Consider the following 17,751-nt stretch of genomic DNA (forward strand, 5'->3'; position numbering starts at 1 on the left):
ACAGGCCATGTCATCTGATGTGTGTAAGTGTGTTGGGTTCATTACACTGGTGGTAGAATTTTTTGTTTGAGCAAGCCTGTTTCCTCTTCTAGTCTACACTGCCCCCCTGTGGTGGAAAGAGGGATAGTAGAAGTATTCATTTCTAATTGTAACAAATGCAGGTGTCACAACAGCCCATAAACCCATTCAACTGTAAAACCTAGCGCATGTCCATAAATGTGATAATGTGTGAAAACAACGTTTTTGAATTTGTTTCCCCCCTCAATTTAGACGTCAATTCCTAATGTCCCAGTGCTGCCAATCCCTTCTCCCCACTGTTGGCCTTGTGAGCGAGTACTACCATGTCTCCTCTGATACACATGGAGTCACCAGCTGCTTCTTTACACCTGACAGTAAGGAGTTTCACCAGGAGACCGTAAATGCACGCAGACGTTCATGCAATGTCCCCCACTTTACCTCACTGCTGAACTGGCGCCCTGCGAAACACTGCCAATTGTGTTTGTCGGTAAGCCCAGCAATCAAACAATTAGTAGGTGAGTGTTTTTCCTCTACACCAACTGGGCACCACTATCTGGAAAAGATTATAGTGAAAACTATGGCAACAACTTAACATGGTGTGTTCTTTGTTACTATATAGGCCTACACATAGAGAGGATAAGCTATAATACAAAATAAAATATATACATACTATATAGTATAAATATATATATATATATATATATATATATATATATATATATATATGTGGAATACTAATACTATACTCTAGTAGTGGTGGTGTACCCCACTTTAGATCATTGTGACACAATCTATTTTCGATTGAACTTGTTAACATTTTGTTAACAAATTGGCAGAAAATAAAAGACACAATCATAGAATTCAGTGCCAATAAATTTAAAAAACACACAGGATGCATTTCATGAACATCAAGTATCAATACATTATCAATAAAGAAGAACATGTACACTGATAAAAAATAATAAGGAAAAACAGTCAGGCATCGGACTTTGAAATGATGGTCCACTCACACGCAATACATCCATGAGGGGAACGAGAGAAAGTGCTGCACGGTCAGGAGTCAAACTCTGGCTGCGGTTCAATTAAAATGGTGGAGTCGTTCTGTTTCCTTCTGAATGGGTCCAACCACGACACTCCTAGAGCTATCAGACATAACCATGTCTATACTCACAGGAGAGATAACAGAAAGAAAGAGAGAGAGAGACAGTTAAGAGAAAAGGGAGGAGAGAAAGAGAGCAAAACCGAGAAAGAGGGTTAGAGATATAGACAGAGAGAGATACAGGATTAATCAGCTGATTGCTATAATATTCGATTCTTAGAAAATGTGGGAATTATTGCTCCATTTATTACATTTACATAGCTAAAAACATGAGGTACAGAGGTGAATAAGTAGCATATGTGAGATGACAACTAGAAAGTACAAGAAACATAGATAACAAAGTTTAGATGGTTAACTGATGGTGCTGCCATCGAAGATTATGTTGTTCTAAGCTCTAGCTAAACATTTCCAGATTTCCATTTCCTAGTAGCAGTACAAAAGGCCCCAGGCAATTCGACTGAGAAATTGCCAATAATGTCTAACTAGCCCGTAATAAATGCTCATTAATAATGAGACTGTAAGTGTAAGTTAGGCCAGTGGTTCTCAACATGCAGGGCGGGACCCCCAGAGGGGTCCCCAAATTGTTTTGGGGGGGTCCCCAGATGTTTAACTAAATTTTAACATTGTTTTCTCACTCAACAGACCAACATACAGTATAAGTGTATACACGGGTATGTGCACATTTAAAAAGTGACAATTTAAAGACTTTAAAGACCTTTTTAGTACCTCTGGTCAAACATTAGTCAAATTGTGAAATATTAGAGGCAGAAATTGTGATAATAAACTCAGCACAAAAAGAAAGGAAACATAATATTATAATTAATTATATCTCCCCTTTAATAATACCAAATTGTATTTTGTTTTATATCATTTTTATCGTTGATTTGTCACCTTTACAAGGAGGTACAGCTTGTAAGCATCGGGCATTCGAGGCATGAGCTACACAGCCAAACGTTTGGGTAGCGCCAACCAATTTTTTGCCAAAATGGCTTGTAATGCAGAATTTGCCAACATTCGGTCCATTATTTCCCCCCCTTTAATTATGCCGAATGGTATTGTGTTTGATATCATTGTTATCGTTGATTTGTCACCTTTACAACAAGGTACAGCTTGTAAAGCCCCTATCATAGTAGGCACCGCAGTGATAAGCTATCCACCGCGGAGTAGTTTTTTTAAGTCATAAAACTACAACATTACGTCATTACTCGCGGTGAAGAGCTATCCACCGCGAAACCCGACACATCTCTCTGTTTTTACTATCAGACAGATCGGCCCATCCCCCCGTTCACTGATTGGTTGATCTAGACCAGTCAGTCACAGTGATAGGATAGATAGATAGATACCTTTATTATCCCAAGGGGGAAATTCACCATGACTGACTATGATAGCCTCCACTTGTTTTCTCACTTTAGGTGGATAGCTTATCACCTAAAATCTGCGGTGATAAGCTCTTCCCCTTGGACTCTGATGGAGGCTTAAGGATCTGGCATTCGTGGAATGAGCAACACAGGCAAACACCAAGAGAACAGTATTGCAGGTCATTTTGACCATTTTTGGAGGGACGCTACCCACACGTTTGGTTGTGTTGCTCATTCCACGAATGCCAGATCCTTACAAGCTGTACCTTGTTGTAAAGGTGACAAATCAACGATAACAATGATATCAAACACAATAGCATTCGGTATAATTAAAGGGGGGAAATAATGGACCGAATGTTGGCAAATTTTGCATTGCAAGCCATTTGGCAAAAAATTGGTCGGCGCTACCTTCCCCGGCTATTTTCACAATGGAATAAATCAAGTCAAACTAAATGTAATGCCAACTCCTCCAATTCCAAGTGCCTGTGCTAGGTGTGGGGTCCCCAGTTCAAATATGATTATTTTGGGGGTTGCGGCCTGAAAAGGTTGAGAACCACTGAGTTAAGGTCTTTGCACACTGCTGCGTTTTTCGGGCCGAATATCGGCCTCATGTTATGTCAATCACGTTTGCACACCGTTTCGTATTTATTTTCGGACCAGGGTTGATTTTTTTCCAATTTTCGCAGCTGTCGCCACTGGGTCCTTTGCTCTCCTCTTGGCCAGAAAAATGCTTTCGAGGATTTCGGATTTCCAAAACGCAACGAAAGAACGCAGTGCAGTGTGCAACCACCTTTAGGCCCACTTCCTTCATGGCATAACTCCCACCTTTACAGTAGTATACTATTTAAATTTGTATGTGACCGTTTCCCATGACAATCTTGGTACTGCTTTACTGCCCTTTTACTGCCATCGCTATTGCTGTGTTGATGTTTTTAAGTGTCCCCTGTATTGTAAACGCATAAAAACGGCACACACCATCAGTCAGGAGCTGTGGACAAATGCATCAGCTGAACAGTTTTGCTTACCAAATAGCCCACAAATGCCAGGTATGCCACGTAAAGGAATGATGCCAATACATACAGCCACACGCTGTTGAACGTAGTGACATAAACCACCACAAAGTACATGTTGATCGCACACACCATCAAGATCACCAATCCTCCGCCTATTTTGGACACTCTGCAAACAGAAGAATTGTGTCAAATACAGATACGGATACTGCATGAAAACACAAAACAGCAGGGGATCTTAAGTGACATTTTCTTATGTTCAGGATGTACTTACAGGCCATTGGTGAACTCATTCATGAGGGAGGGTAAACTGGTGAATGTAAGGATGGGAATCAGAGCAAAGGGTAGCTGTGCAACATAAGAGGGAGGGAAAATGCAATATATTAGTTATAATACAGTATACCAGTAAGAGGCTTAAAGGGATATTCCACTTTAAAAAAAAAAAAAAAAAAAAAAAACGTTTGGTCACTTTATCATTTAATCAGGCTTTTATGAACACCCTGAGCAGTTTTTAATTTACTTCATTCAATATTTAGATATTTGATGTAAATGTTATCTGCCCCCCCCCCCCCCCCCCCCCAGGCTCAGGGCCTCTCCACATACACACCCATTGTAACTTCAAACTCCATTTTAACCATGATAGATTCATTGAAAACACCCATTATTTTTCTGGTGACTCATACTACCCTCCTAATACGTGAGCAGGCCGTGTTTTCTCAATAACCCTTTTAATTATTTTTTTAATAATTCTTTGGGAAAATGAGAAAAATTAAATACAAAATAAAATTATTAAAAAATAAAAGAAAAGTATTATCAAAAAAACATGACCTGCTCACGTATTAGGAGGGTAGTTTGAGTCACCAGAAAAAATAATGGAAGTTTTCAATGAATCTATCATTGTTAAAATGGAGTTTGAAGTTACAGTGGGTGTGTATGTAGAGAGGCCCTGAGCCTGGGGAGGAAGACTCATGCAAGGCAGAGTTATTTTTAAAGTGGAATATCCCTTTAAGGGTGAAAAGTGACCTCTCTGTCTTGGCCATATATGGATTCTGTTGGTGTGGTTCTCCTAACAGGGCATCATCTGGGATACAATCCCTTTTATGCCCATATACGGAGATCCCTTTTATGCCCATATATGGAGATCCCTGCTCTGAGTATCTGACATCAAGTAACAAGAAATCTTGTGAAATAAAATGTCGCCAACCAATCCTCAAGGACGATGATACACGAAAGAAGAAGACTGTGATGTCACCTGTTTATGCCCATATATGGAGATCCATGCTCTGAGTATCTGACATCACTGTGATGTCACAGTGATGTGTCAGGGGAACCACAGTGTCAGGCGCGTTACCCGCACGGGTAGATACGGACAAGCTGTGACGGTTCTGATCGTAAACCGCGACCGTAATTATAATATATTTTGGGAAGCTTTGAGTAACCCTGTTGTGAAAATCTGATCACAAGAAAAGCTTTAGGCTAGTCATTATTAAGCCATTTAGGCCTAGAATTATTGAATGCTTTAACTATTGAAAAATAGCAGATATACAAGCTCACAGCGCGGCACTGAGTGCTGCACTGTGAGCTTGTAGATCTGCTATTTTTGAAAAATCATGAAGATTTGTGCAAATCTTTGAATATATAATATATATTTTAAAGCGAACATTTGTAACTCAAATATTTGCTTCTGGGGGGTCCCTGATACAATATTTTGAGATGGGGGTCCATGGCCAAATACATATCATTTTGGGGGTCCTTCACTTGAAAAGGTTTGAGCCCCGCCGACCTAGAAACATATCTTTTTCAAAAAACCTTAGAAGGATTCAGAAGACACTTATAGAATCGAGTCAAAATATTCAAAGAATTGCAACATTTTCAAGATTTAAAAAAAATAGCAGATCTACAAGCTCGCAGCGCGGCACCATATCTGCTATTTTTGAGCGGTGGTCACACCGTCTCCATAGCGTGGCCGTGTGTGTATCCGTGTGTGTGTGTGTGTGTCTGTCTGTCTGTCTGTATGTAGCCTGTGGTGTATGTAGCCTGGCTGCTATACCTTTTCTGACCACACATGTTAAGGGAGGGGCGCTGTTGTTCAGGCCAGCTAGGCACACTCACACTCACATTCACACACACAAATACACACACACACGCACGCACGCACGCACGCACACACACACACACACACACACACACGCAGCCTCCACCGCTCAGTTCACACAAGTGTGATTTTTAATAGCTAAAGCATAAAATGATACGCAATAGTGGGTTAATAATACTTTTCATCTTGGAGATCCAAACGGAGGAAAGGAAGGCCCCGGAAAGGGAGATAAAAATGTAACAGAGATGTTAACCAACGCTTGAGAAGAGCTCTGACCTGCATGCTCTGCAGAACATTGAGGAACTCGTTCATGCCTGTCAGGTGCTGCACATCCTGGAAGACAGCCACCAACAGGGTCGGAGTGATGGCAATGGAACGGGTCAAAATCACACGAGCAAAGCGAGACCATCGCAAGTTCAGGAAGCCCTGCGGTTGGAAGCACAACACACAGTGTATGAGCTTTGCTTGCTGCATTGGAAATACTCAAGTAAGGTACAAATACCTAAAGATTTTACATAAGTACAGTACTTACAGTAACTAAATGTACTTAGTTACTTTGCACCACTGGGTGTATAGGTGTGCATATTTGAGGCAGCTCTTGGGGGTAAATCTGACTACAGAGTGTCAGAAGGCTGGAGGCTATGTTTTCACTCCTGTCCATCTATCCGTGTGTCCGTCATCCTATGACATTGTTCCGCAAAAGTTGTGACATTGGCCATTCTAGCTGAGCTACTATTTTCACAATAGTGTAAATGTGTTTGGAAAACACACAGAATTATGTGTGGGGATGCATCAATTGGCATAACAAAGGGGTAAAAAGCTAAAAGAAGAGCTAGTGATTATATAATAACTACATTGGAGCACAGGTTATTTTTCCCATCTGCTGAACAGAGACAATATACAGAGAAACAGACAAGAGAGTTGTTTCATGGCGACTCATCTGAAAATCAATAGATCCAAACTATTAAAATGATCAATAATGACAAATTCAACAGGGTGCTGTTTACTTGTACGTCCACTGACCTCCATGACAAATTGACCAGAGTAGGTGCCCGTCATGGTAGAGCTCTGGCCAGCCGCAAGGATCCCCACAGCCCAGATGTAGAGCGCCGCGGGGCCGAAAACACAGCCCAACACCACACCCTGTGACCAATACAAACAAAGAGCATCCTCTGTGAAATGACTTTATCAAAAGTAGGCGCTAAGCAGGTTTCTATCACTTTTTGTGGTCACTTCATGTTCAGATACTGGATTCTGATTGGCTTAAAACAGTGGTAAATCAGTCAACAACCTTGAGTTGGCTCATGGACCCCGCCCACTGTTGTGTTTCTGAAACAATTAATGATTGTAACTAAATAACCTTGCAAGTTACAACTGTGTTTTCTTTCATTTATATGGTAAAAGTGGTAGAAAAGCAATTTACCATTCGAGGGTTGTGGGTTGTGTACCACTGTTTCAGGGTTGTTTGGCACTCGGCTTCGCCTCGTGCCACAACCCTGAAACAGTGGTAAATCAGCCAACAACCCACTCCCTCTCATGGTAAATGGCTTACACTGTGGGTACATATGGCGGGGAAAACGTATTTTGGTAAAGGTCAATGCCTTACCCCTTTGTAGATGTCCACCTCTAGAGTCTCATTGTTCTGGGGGATAAGATCTGTATTTGGACTTCCTGTTGCATTGCATTGGTTGTACTGGAATCATAGGACACCAGAGGCTTACAATACAACAAACAAGCAATGCAGTTGTTATTTTTTGATATCCAAAACGCAGGTTTTTAAACACTCTGTTCGCCATATGACGAACAGAGAAATTACAAGCTCACAATGCATCGCAAGATCTGCTTTTCAACTATACTGTACATGCTCAAAATAGGGACGCCATGAGGAAATTGAACCTACCAGTTCCATGTTTGTCCGTCCGTAGAAGGCCTCAGCAAAAACAGCCACCACAAATAAGTTGATGAGGAACGAGAGAAATAGTGCAATTGCAGACTCAATGAAGAAGTATTTGTTGGCCTCTTTTATTTTCTCCTTGCATGTCCGATCCACTTCTCTAGACTGAGACAATTTACCAGGAATGAATCAGAAACAGAATAACACAGAAGCATGAGTTCAGAGTGAAAAGAAAACGTTGCTAGCTGTGTGTGTTGTCGTTAAGGTTAGGGTACTACAAAGATTATAGTATATGTTGTGCTGCATTCAACACAGCAACACGCTACGAGTCGTTATCAACAGAAGGCATGATGCTACAAAGCGACACCCGACACGACGGGCGTGACACAAAACAAAGTTCAGCTTGCTTGAACATTTTTCAGCTCTCCAATGACGCAGTGAAGTGTCAATCAATTATATATTTTTGTTTCACCATTTCCACTCCACTTCTCTCTCCCCACAATTCCTGCTCTGTTCCATAAAAGGAAGAAAGAATCCTGTTGTTAACCAGTCCCCTGTGCTATTTAACCCTACCATTTTCATTAACAGTGTGGCTTGAGTAACACTTCAACATTGACTCGGTAGCAATGTAGCTGGCCACACTTGGTTATTTTGTAGATTTTGTCGGCGCTAGAGTGACTGTGAATGCAGAACTAGAAAGATTGTGTGGTTGCTGTGACACAAGTCACACTTGCAAATAAATATCTCTGTATCTGTCAGTCCTTGTCCCTATTTGAGCGTGTGTGCTAAAGCTTTCCGTCCATATCCCTTTTATGCTCATATATGGAGCTCATATCTTGGAATGCCCATATATGGACATACTGTAATGTGTCAGTCTCATGTGGTCAATGATGTCAGACATCTATGATGTCAGTCATCTCCATATTTGGGAAAAGTATTTTTTTTATTGTGTATGTGTCTCTCTCCATATATGGAGTTGACTATCATCACCTGGATCTCCATATATTAAGATCACGATACTGACCTCATCAAACCCTTGATATCCATACATGGAGACGACTGGATCATCACTTAGATTTCCAAATATGGAGCTGGCTAATACCTCTACATCTCATGAACTTAACAGCTCCATAGATGGATATGGATATAAAGTATAAGTCAATGGGGAAAATAAATTCACTAATAAATTAATATCAATGAAACTAAACAACTTTTCTTTGCAGAAAATGATTCCGCACGATTCCCGATGAAGCCGTTCAATTTGACATATGGCGCAATTGTGTGGCGAAAACATTGTGGGAGGAATAGCACATCAAACTTTTGGTCACTCTTGAATAATAAAGTCGGACAAGTACTAGTGTGTGGCCCTGGTAGGGCAACCACACCAATTATGGTTACGGTAAAGGCGTAAAGCCTCTATCAGAGTCCAGGATGAAAAGCTATTCAACGCAAATATTAGGTGATAAGCTATCCACCTAAAGTGAGAAAACAAGTGGAGGACATCATAGTCTGTCACGGTGTAGTCCTATCACTGTGACTGACTGGTCTAGATCGACCAATCAGTGAACGGGGTGATGGGCCGATCTCTCTGAAAACAGAGAGATGTGTCGGGGTTCGCGGTGGATGGCTCTTAAGTAATGACATAATGTTGTAGTTTTATGACTTAAAAAGACTACACCGCGGTGGATAGCTTATCACCGAGGTGCCTACTATGATAGGGGCTTAAGGGTATGGGTAAAGGTTAAACATTTATCTGTTAGGGTTAAGGCGTAAAGATGAAGGTTGAAGCTTCAATACATAAGCTGTAGGCCTAGCCATTCCTGGGATTCAAACTCAGGTCTCTCAGGAGACAAAATGAGCTAAGCCTAAGCTAAGATAGAACAACCACTAGGGCAGGGGAGATCACACTCAATTTCTCAATAGAAGAGCAGGGAGACTACTTCCAACCCCTGCTGATGTGCTAGTTATATGTGTTAGATCAATTATATTTAAGTTTAGGGTTAAGTCGATATGGAATGAATGTAAGCCAATGCAAGACATATGTCCACGCAGCATTCATTCTTTTTCTTCTTCTTTCGTGTATCATCGTCCTTTGATGTTCGGTTGACGACATTTTATTTCTTGCTCATCATCTTTAGCACACAACCGTGATCAATGAATGTGATATCCATTTCACTTAGGAATGCATACACTCAACTATTCTGGGACATACCTTGACAAGGGCAGAATTGAGGTAGATGTTGTGAGGCATGATAACAGCTCCCACAATGCCCACAGCCTGCTGCAGTTGCACGGGCCCACAGCCCTCACAATATGGCAGAAACATCCCTTTCAACACCTGGCCTTGATCTGGCTTTACCATCACGTACTAGAACATTGAATGAGAGAGAGAGAGAGAGAGAGAGAGAGAGTGAGAGAGAGAGAGAGAGAGAGAGAGAGATGCAAATATAAAAATAAATCAATACAGCCAGCAGGCAACAGAAGTACCTCCACTAACCTTTTGTCTCTTTAATGCTTTGAAATATTTAACTTTAATTTCATTTTTGTATGTCACACAGACAACTGACAAAGATGAGTGACATCAGAGGCAGTCCAAGATCCACATTGGATCCACATGATTAATTTTTGGCATTTTTATTTCAGTTTTATTTCAGATAGGTCATTGTAGTATAGAAACAGGAAACCTGGTCCTTAAAATATGTATTAAAATGTTAAAATTGAAAACTCCACTCTAGTGAGACATGGCAGGCTTTTTTCTCTCTGTGTTCTGTTGCCTTTTGACTTGAAAAGATAATACACCTAGATTCCTGTAGGTGTCGTAGTTCAGGAACTTTCCTGTTAATCGTTGCCTCTTTTGGAACGCAACAACCAGTGGTAAACGGTAAATGGTGCATTGGAACGTTACAAACACAATGGAAAGTAACAGGTAAAAGGTGCATTGGAACGATACAAACACAGTGGAATGTTACAGCAAAGGTGATACAACCTCAACTATAACCACACCCCCCCCCCCCCCCCCCCCTGACGATGATGCGTACGTCGGGAGACCAATGAACTCACGTTTCTGAACCTAATTATATAGATTACAAATTATATAGATTACAAAAAAGCCTAAAAATAAAAGAAATTGTGTCACAAGACCTTTAATCTTAGAACTTTCTTGTCTGTGGTACCATTTTTTACTGTTCATTACAAGGCTATTACCACCTGTTTAGACTAGCAGGCGCCTCTTGATAGGTTAAATCTTATATTAGATTATTAGATTAGATTAGATTATTTTATTCTTGTATTACCTGACATTTATGACGTTGTATACCCAATGCACCTGTCATTTGATTGTGGTTGGGTTAACATTTTGTACCATGTTAGGTACTGTACATGGTAAATTATAATTGTGTACTGATTTGGGTTTAAATAAGGTACTCTTCTTGTTTCATGATGAGCTTTGTGTTGCACTGATTTAATTGTTAAACATTGATGGTTGCATTGTTGCCAGCTGGGTCACCTAAGCTGACCCAGTTTAGCAGGTATGGGTGTGTCCTGCTTAGTATTTCTTGTCTGAGGAAGATACCAGGCTCTAAATGTCACCAAAATTACATTTTTTGATTGGTAGTACAGTACATAGTAGGCAAGAAGGTAGGTATGGAAATGATACACTAACAAACACACAAACACAAGCACAAACAGTACACAACGGGAAATAGCACAAATGTCAAGGATGCAATGTTTTATGGACACACACATCTTGTTGGAAGGAAATAAAAGTGTACCTCATATCCAAAGGTAATAGCCATGATTGTAATAAGAAAACCAAAAAAGGCCTCCAGCTTCCTCAGACCTGAAAAGGTGATAGAAAAATATTTGTTCATGCCCTGTGCAGGAAGAAACTTCACCGTCATTTAGAAATGAGGCGCATACATTTCTCATATGGATCGAAAGATGTGTCCACAACCTACCGTACTTGTCCAAGAACAGGAAGACAAATGTATCGGTGATGGTGATGAGGACCCCGCCCCATAAGGGTATCCTGTACACACACACGCACACACACGCACACACACGCACACGCGCACGCACACACACACACACACACACACACACACACACACACACACACACACAGCAAATTACAAACGTGGAGGAGATAAAGAAACCATTTTACAGCACTCATCAAACCGCGTTCCAATTCCACAAGTCATAAAATCAATGTTTTTTTTCAGCTTTTTTTTCTCACCTGCCCTGTGACAGGAGGTTGAAAGCAATGGCACAGCCAATGACTTCCTGCATGTCGGAGCCAATGATCGCCAGCTCCACCATTAACCACAGGAAGACCCGGGGCACCTAGACACATTGGTGGAAAATGTTTTACTTAAGTAAAAGTATCAATACTGCAATGTAGAAATACTTCATTACAAGAAAAAGTTGTACTTGTTGATTAAAAAAAGTACAAAAGTATTGGCATCAAAATGTACTTAAAGTACCAAAAGTAGAAAGTACTCATTATGTAGAATGTCCCATTTCACAATGTATATAATGTATACAAATCTTGAGAAAATAGCATTGCGAAGCATTGTGAGCTTGTAGATTGGCTATTTTCAAATGTAATATAAAAAAAAGTACAGTACTTGAGTAAATGTACTTTAGTAAATAGTTACTTTACATCACTGCCTAGACACATAGGTGAATTGGCAGGTGTTGTGTTCATGAGTAACACCTTAGTATGTTGTCACATACAAACATCCTCTTCTGGCAATGAGCTTATTTACTGATTACTAAAGTTTGAGTCTAATGTGTTACCAATTCGGGATTATTCTTTTACACTCATATGCAGATGAGATGGGTGATGTGTTTGTGTTGAAGGCCTAGGTATTTAATCATTTCTGTAGATGGCATGGACACTGAAAAGTAAACGAAGAGCAATATTTTACGTCAATTGCATTGCAATGTGCAGACTCAAAGTTTTTCATTATCGTTGTACCCATACATCAAATTATTTTTAAACCACTTCAGTCCAGCTAATTGCACCCAAATATTTCCTGCCTATAATTGATCAGTGGAGCGACGTTATCTACAGCATATGTATGTAAGACCCCTTTTGGTCTACATTGGAGGCCTGTGAGGCTTCCCCATGGCTAGACAAAAAAAAGCATTTACTGGCAAATATCTGTGAATCTTGCAGCTCTGAACTGACACCACTGCCAGTATTGCCATAGTACTACTGAATGAAGCAGACTGCACGAATGACCAGTTCAGACAGTACTCAAAGCTTTATAGCAGTGTTCCCCCCTTAAGGTGGTTACCAAGTTACTGAGTACTAGTATTAATTTAAAACTCTGGATTTTGCTGTGTGTAACTGCACAAAATGACTATAAAGTCAGTGATGCTCAAATGAAATGAACCCCCGGCCAATTTCCTATTAAATTGGTCATTACATGCTTTCACACCTATTCACCCTCTTGTAATGTGCCCGGGGAAGGTGCAATAGGGCTTTTTGTGCTGTAGGAGAACTGAAGGGTGGTCACATGGTTTCCAGGCCTGTGGGTTTCAGTCACTCGACTCTTTCAGACAGTACCACGGAGGCAGAGCCATGCCGCATTCATACAAGTGAATGATTAATAATTCTGGATTTGATTGTGATCTGTGAAACCACAATCAGATTACATCCTCTATAAAATATCCTGTATTCCTTGTGGATTATTCCATCCTTAAAATGTGATCTAGGTCTTACAGTGAGTTATTACTCAACACAGGCTATTACAATTGTGGGTCAGTGGCACAAAAACGGGTGTAAATGCAATAAGCCTGAACATGATGCTGTAAACATATCAGCTTCAACGTTGTAGTGTTTAAGGTTTATCCAGGTAGACAGTGGATGTTCTGTCTGAACACATTTAGCCAAGGACCCCTTAGTTGAGAGAGAGAGATGAAGCAGGGACCCCCACAACCTTTTCATAGATTCCATATAGTTTCATTGTTTGGCAGCATGAATCTGCACGATCAGTGTATTTTAGATTCATGTCAATTTGTGTTTTCAGATATGTAATGTAACCACGTGAACCGCCAATACTTAATAAACTTGACCTCTCACTCTGACTCTGCACTTAGTCTGCTCTTTTTCCCCTCTACAACAAACCTCTTTGCCGAAAATAGCCGATCTACAAGCTCACAACGCCTCGCAGCGCGAGGCGTTGTGAGCTTGTAGATCGGCTATTTTTGGCCAACGTTCTCAGAATATGGACACGGCTCAAGGATATGGTTCAAGTGGTTAATATAAAAAAGGGAGAAAAAAGTTTCTATCACACAAAGATTTTTAGGACCCCCTGTAGTAACTCTCTAACCCTAAACCTTGTTGTAGAGGAAAAGGGAGGCTCACAGTGTGGTACTGGCGATTGCACACTTCAGCCAGGTGCATCCCGGTCACGACTCCCAGCCGTGCTGCCAGTCTCTGGAGGAGTAAACCAATGATAGTGGCTCCCATCAGCACCCACAGAAGCTGGCAGGAAGAGAACAAGAATAGGTTTTCAAAGAGCCCACTTAAAATGACTACTAGTATTAATAAATAGTAGTAGTATTCATTCATTCAAATACCTTAAACCCAGCTTTAGCCCCAGACTGTAAGTCAGACTCAATGTTCCCAGGGTCCAGGTAAGCTATGCTCATCAGGAACCCAGGCCCAGTGAATGCCCACAGCTTACGGAAACTGAAACAACCCTAGAATAGAGAGGAAAGGGATTTTCTTTAACATGAACGTTTGGAATGTTCCATACACTACTGTACTGTATGGTGATGGTAGAAGATGTCTTATTAATTGGACAAAATACTTTCTATATGTGGAAGCTACCATGGCCAACCCCTCTCACCCCCTTCAATAGGAGATAGCGGGGCAACTGAAAACAACAGATTCATCTTCCCTCGGTGGAGGTGCGATAGTAGAGTAGTAGATAGTAGTATTAGAAAGCAGTGTGTCCATTGTGTGACACGATGGTCACTCTACTCAGTTAATAGACTAATAACTCTGTAGTAACACCAGTACTGAAATACCATCAGTGCATTCTACACCGGAGGCCGAGGGTTAGGGTTATAATACTGTTGACACTATTGATACCGCTGTATAACGTTGATGTCGTATCAACACTGTGATTGTATTTTATTATGCTCAGTGCAGGTCAGGACACTGCAATGACACTGTGTGCGGGTGTATTTGTTAGTGCATTGTGCAGCATACTGCATCAGATGTATACTGTCATAAAATAATGTCATTCTTTGCTCTTACTCTTAGCTGTATCTTACAGTGGTTAAAACTTAGTTGGTACACATAGTCACAGCAGCATAATTGCTGATATGATAACAAAGTAATGCCGGATAAATCATTCTAGCTCTAATCCTTGGATGATTCCCATGTGGATTTGCTGTTCCGATCATACAGTACCGTGGTGTTGTCGTCAGGAACCGGGATTCTCTGGTCAAAATAAGTACTAGCCACGGTTTCATTCTGTCCCTCTTGAAACAGAGAGGATGAGGAGGCCATTTTTTGCGTATGTGTGGTCCGAACAACTTCTTTCTCTCCTGCAGTCTCCTCTCCTGAAAGGTGAAACAGCCATGGTGAGAGAAGAACAATCACAAATGGCCTCACTTGGGGAGACTAGGTCAATGAAGGTTTTCAAATACATACACAAAAGCAAAGAAGTTTACAACACATAGAACTGGTAGTAAATGACTAGCAGGAGTGATAGCAAATGACACCACAAAGGTTTATACCCACTCACTGGCAGGTAGGCTACAGTTGACTACAGTTGACAGTTGACATCAACTTCATGACATTTAATTACCAGAGGTTTGTTACCGTTGTGCTGTTTGATGCAATTACTATTCTCCCTGCAATCCTCTACTTATGTGGAAGAACAACATCCCCTAATAACTGTATAATGATGATTATAAAAATGAGCTACCAAGCAATATGAATGTTCTCATACAGGCTAAAGATCTAATATCATATCCATCCGTCCTAACACACATACAAATAAATTAACTTGCCCTCTCCTCTGTCTTGTCCATGGTCCTGATCTGAGGGACCACTGGGAGGGAGGGAGGAGATGTGGATGTTTTCTGGAAGGGGATTTCTTTCTGGATGCAAACAGGCCATTATACCAGGATTACACTCAATTACATGATCACACTGACTGCACACAAAACAAATCCTCTATACACAGAAACCCATGAGAACTTCTTCACAGATAATAGCCCAGCTGTAGCCTACATCAAGGGAGGTAACCTACATATTCAGCCTAACAAAACAAAACCAAAAAGCAGGACTTTTGGGTTAATTCTGATACCACATAATGTATACTTCAGCAGATTTACTGCAACAGTGCAACCCGAAAACCAGCACAAATTTGATGAAAGATAGTTTCATATAGCCTACAACAGTAACTTAAGACAATACTAGTTCTCCCCGCCTACTTCATATAGTCACATAGCCCCAGAGACCCAAATCAGGACAATCTCACCTGAGCTCAGAAAAGAGAAAATCTTAGTGGTCGGTCTGCTAAATCGTTTCATTTTCTTCTGGCCTATGTCTTCTCCACGTGTGACGAAGAAATGTCGGTAAACTCACTCACTGGTAGGTAAAATTGTCCATTGTTTAACTTCCGTATTGCACAGTAGGCTATGTATCGGGGCAGGTTTAAGGTGCACTATTCAAAGGTCTCTCCTCCAACAGGTTACATCCATCTGTGTCTGTGACGGGACAGTGCAAGGTGTTGACTAACCAGGCAGGCAGGTAAGCAGCGCCACAAAGGGAAGGAGGGTCCAAAGCCCAAAGTCACATTCCAGGAGAGACGTCAGACGTGTGCCTGTATCTCATTCTCAACCACGTCCACGTGACCTCAACTGTTAACTCTGAGAAAGTATAACTGACATTTGGTTGCATGTGAACACTCTTGGGATAGGATAAATTGCAGACCAATTGGGAATGGGGATAACACTGTGACTTTCCCTCTTTCATTCAAGTTCATAGCCTTTTTTTCTTTTCTTTTTTTGTCTTCTTTTTTTCATTCCACCTGCCTGGGCTCAACTACGAGAGTAGGGATTTGGCGCCTTCTAGCGGCATAAAGGGGTGCAAACATAATAGCCTACACTTGCAGGAAGAAGCCCCTGGATGGAGACAAATCATGCCGAGGGGTCTTGTTCAAACTCCAACTCCAACTACTAACCGAGAAAATGTCAAATGCCTGCCATGTAAGAGAAAATTAAATAATATTTCATGGCATGATGACTGTATATTCACATACAAAAGGACACTCCTTCAATGTGGTTGTGTATGCCAAGACTTTTCAAATTAATAACCTGCTGGCTAGGTAAACATTTCCCCATTGGCTACAAGTTGGTAAACTAGACACAGAATGAAACTAAATTGTAAGAGATCCTCTGATTTCCATCTTTAATCCAGTAGTTTACTTGTTATCAAATCTGAATACAACAACACAGCAGCAACAATCTACATATGTTTTAGCTGAAATAGCTTTAACACACTGTCATTTGTCATGTTGACAAAGAGTTGGTGCAATGAAATCAGATGTTTTAAAGTGTTTATTTTGGCAAGCACCATTCGAAGTATCGTAAATTGTGTTATGTGCTTATGTTATGTGATGGAGGATAAAAATTATATACCCATGCAAAATTCCCTGTGAAATGTACATACGCATCTTTATTGCAGAACATTAGGTGTCACTGAAATCATTATTGATTTTTTTCCTTTTCATAATTTTTTTCCTTTTCCAAAACTCATAATGACTTATTGTTTTGCGGTCATTTCTGTGTTCCGTGTATCATGTTTTATGTATGTGTGTCATTTTCAGTCTTCGGTCCATTATCAGCATTAGCTTGTAGAAATTCGAAGAGAATCATACATAGCTGACTGGATGCTTGAATGACGTTACATGATTTCCTCTAAAATAATACATCCGTACAAAATCAAAATGAGTAAAAAAAACAAAAACAAAAGAAAACCATGAAAACAAACCAAGAAAGTTACAAAACCAAACAAAAATGTCTTTGTGCATCCTGAAATTGAACTGGAACAAACTTCTCATCGCCTTTGATTAAGTTATAAAGCCCATTAATCTTTGTCCTTTAATTATTTTCTCACATTTCAAAGTCTTACACGATTTTCATCATTATTGTCATCAGTTCTTCAACCACTGAAAAGGAACATCTGTCTTCCTTTGTTATAAGAAACAAGAGGATGAAATCCTCAAGAGTTTGCTGTCTGTTGATGC

The 17,751-nt window shown here is 40.5% G+C and overlaps 1 protein-coding gene across 1 annotated transcript; it reads right to left on the bottom strand.

The window, feature by feature from the left end:
- Positions 1 to 1,071: 1,071 nt before the first annotated feature.
- LOC308291580 (natural resistance-associated macrophage protein 2-like) lies at positions 1,072 to 14,954 on the bottom strand (the record flags this gene model as incomplete). Its single annotated transcript, XM_080733629.1, has 14 exons — positions 14,904 to 14,954; positions 14,063 to 14,185; positions 13,848 to 13,967; positions 11,709 to 11,815; positions 11,431 to 11,501; positions 11,245 to 11,312; positions 9,687 to 9,842; positions 7,481 to 7,639; positions 7,187 to 7,273; positions 6,604 to 6,723; positions 5,857 to 6,006; positions 3,760 to 3,833; positions 3,501 to 3,654; positions 1,072 to 1,179 (listed from the first exon to the last, which is right to left on the bottom strand). Exons 2-14 carry the CDS (start codon positions 14,132 to 14,134, stop codon positions 1,072 to 1,074), a joined length of 1,446 nt encoding a protein of 481 aa, XP_080589755.1. The 5' UTR covers positions 14,135 to 14,185; positions 14,904 to 14,954.
- Positions 14,955 to 17,751: the final 2,797 nt, after the last annotated feature.

This window comes from Nannobrachium achirus (genome assembly GCF_963921795.1).
Source record: "Nannobrachium achirus genome assembly, chromosome: 9".
Taxonomy (NCBI): Eukaryota; Metazoa; Chordata; class Actinopteri; order Myctophiformes; family Myctophidae; genus Nannobrachium; species Nannobrachium achirus.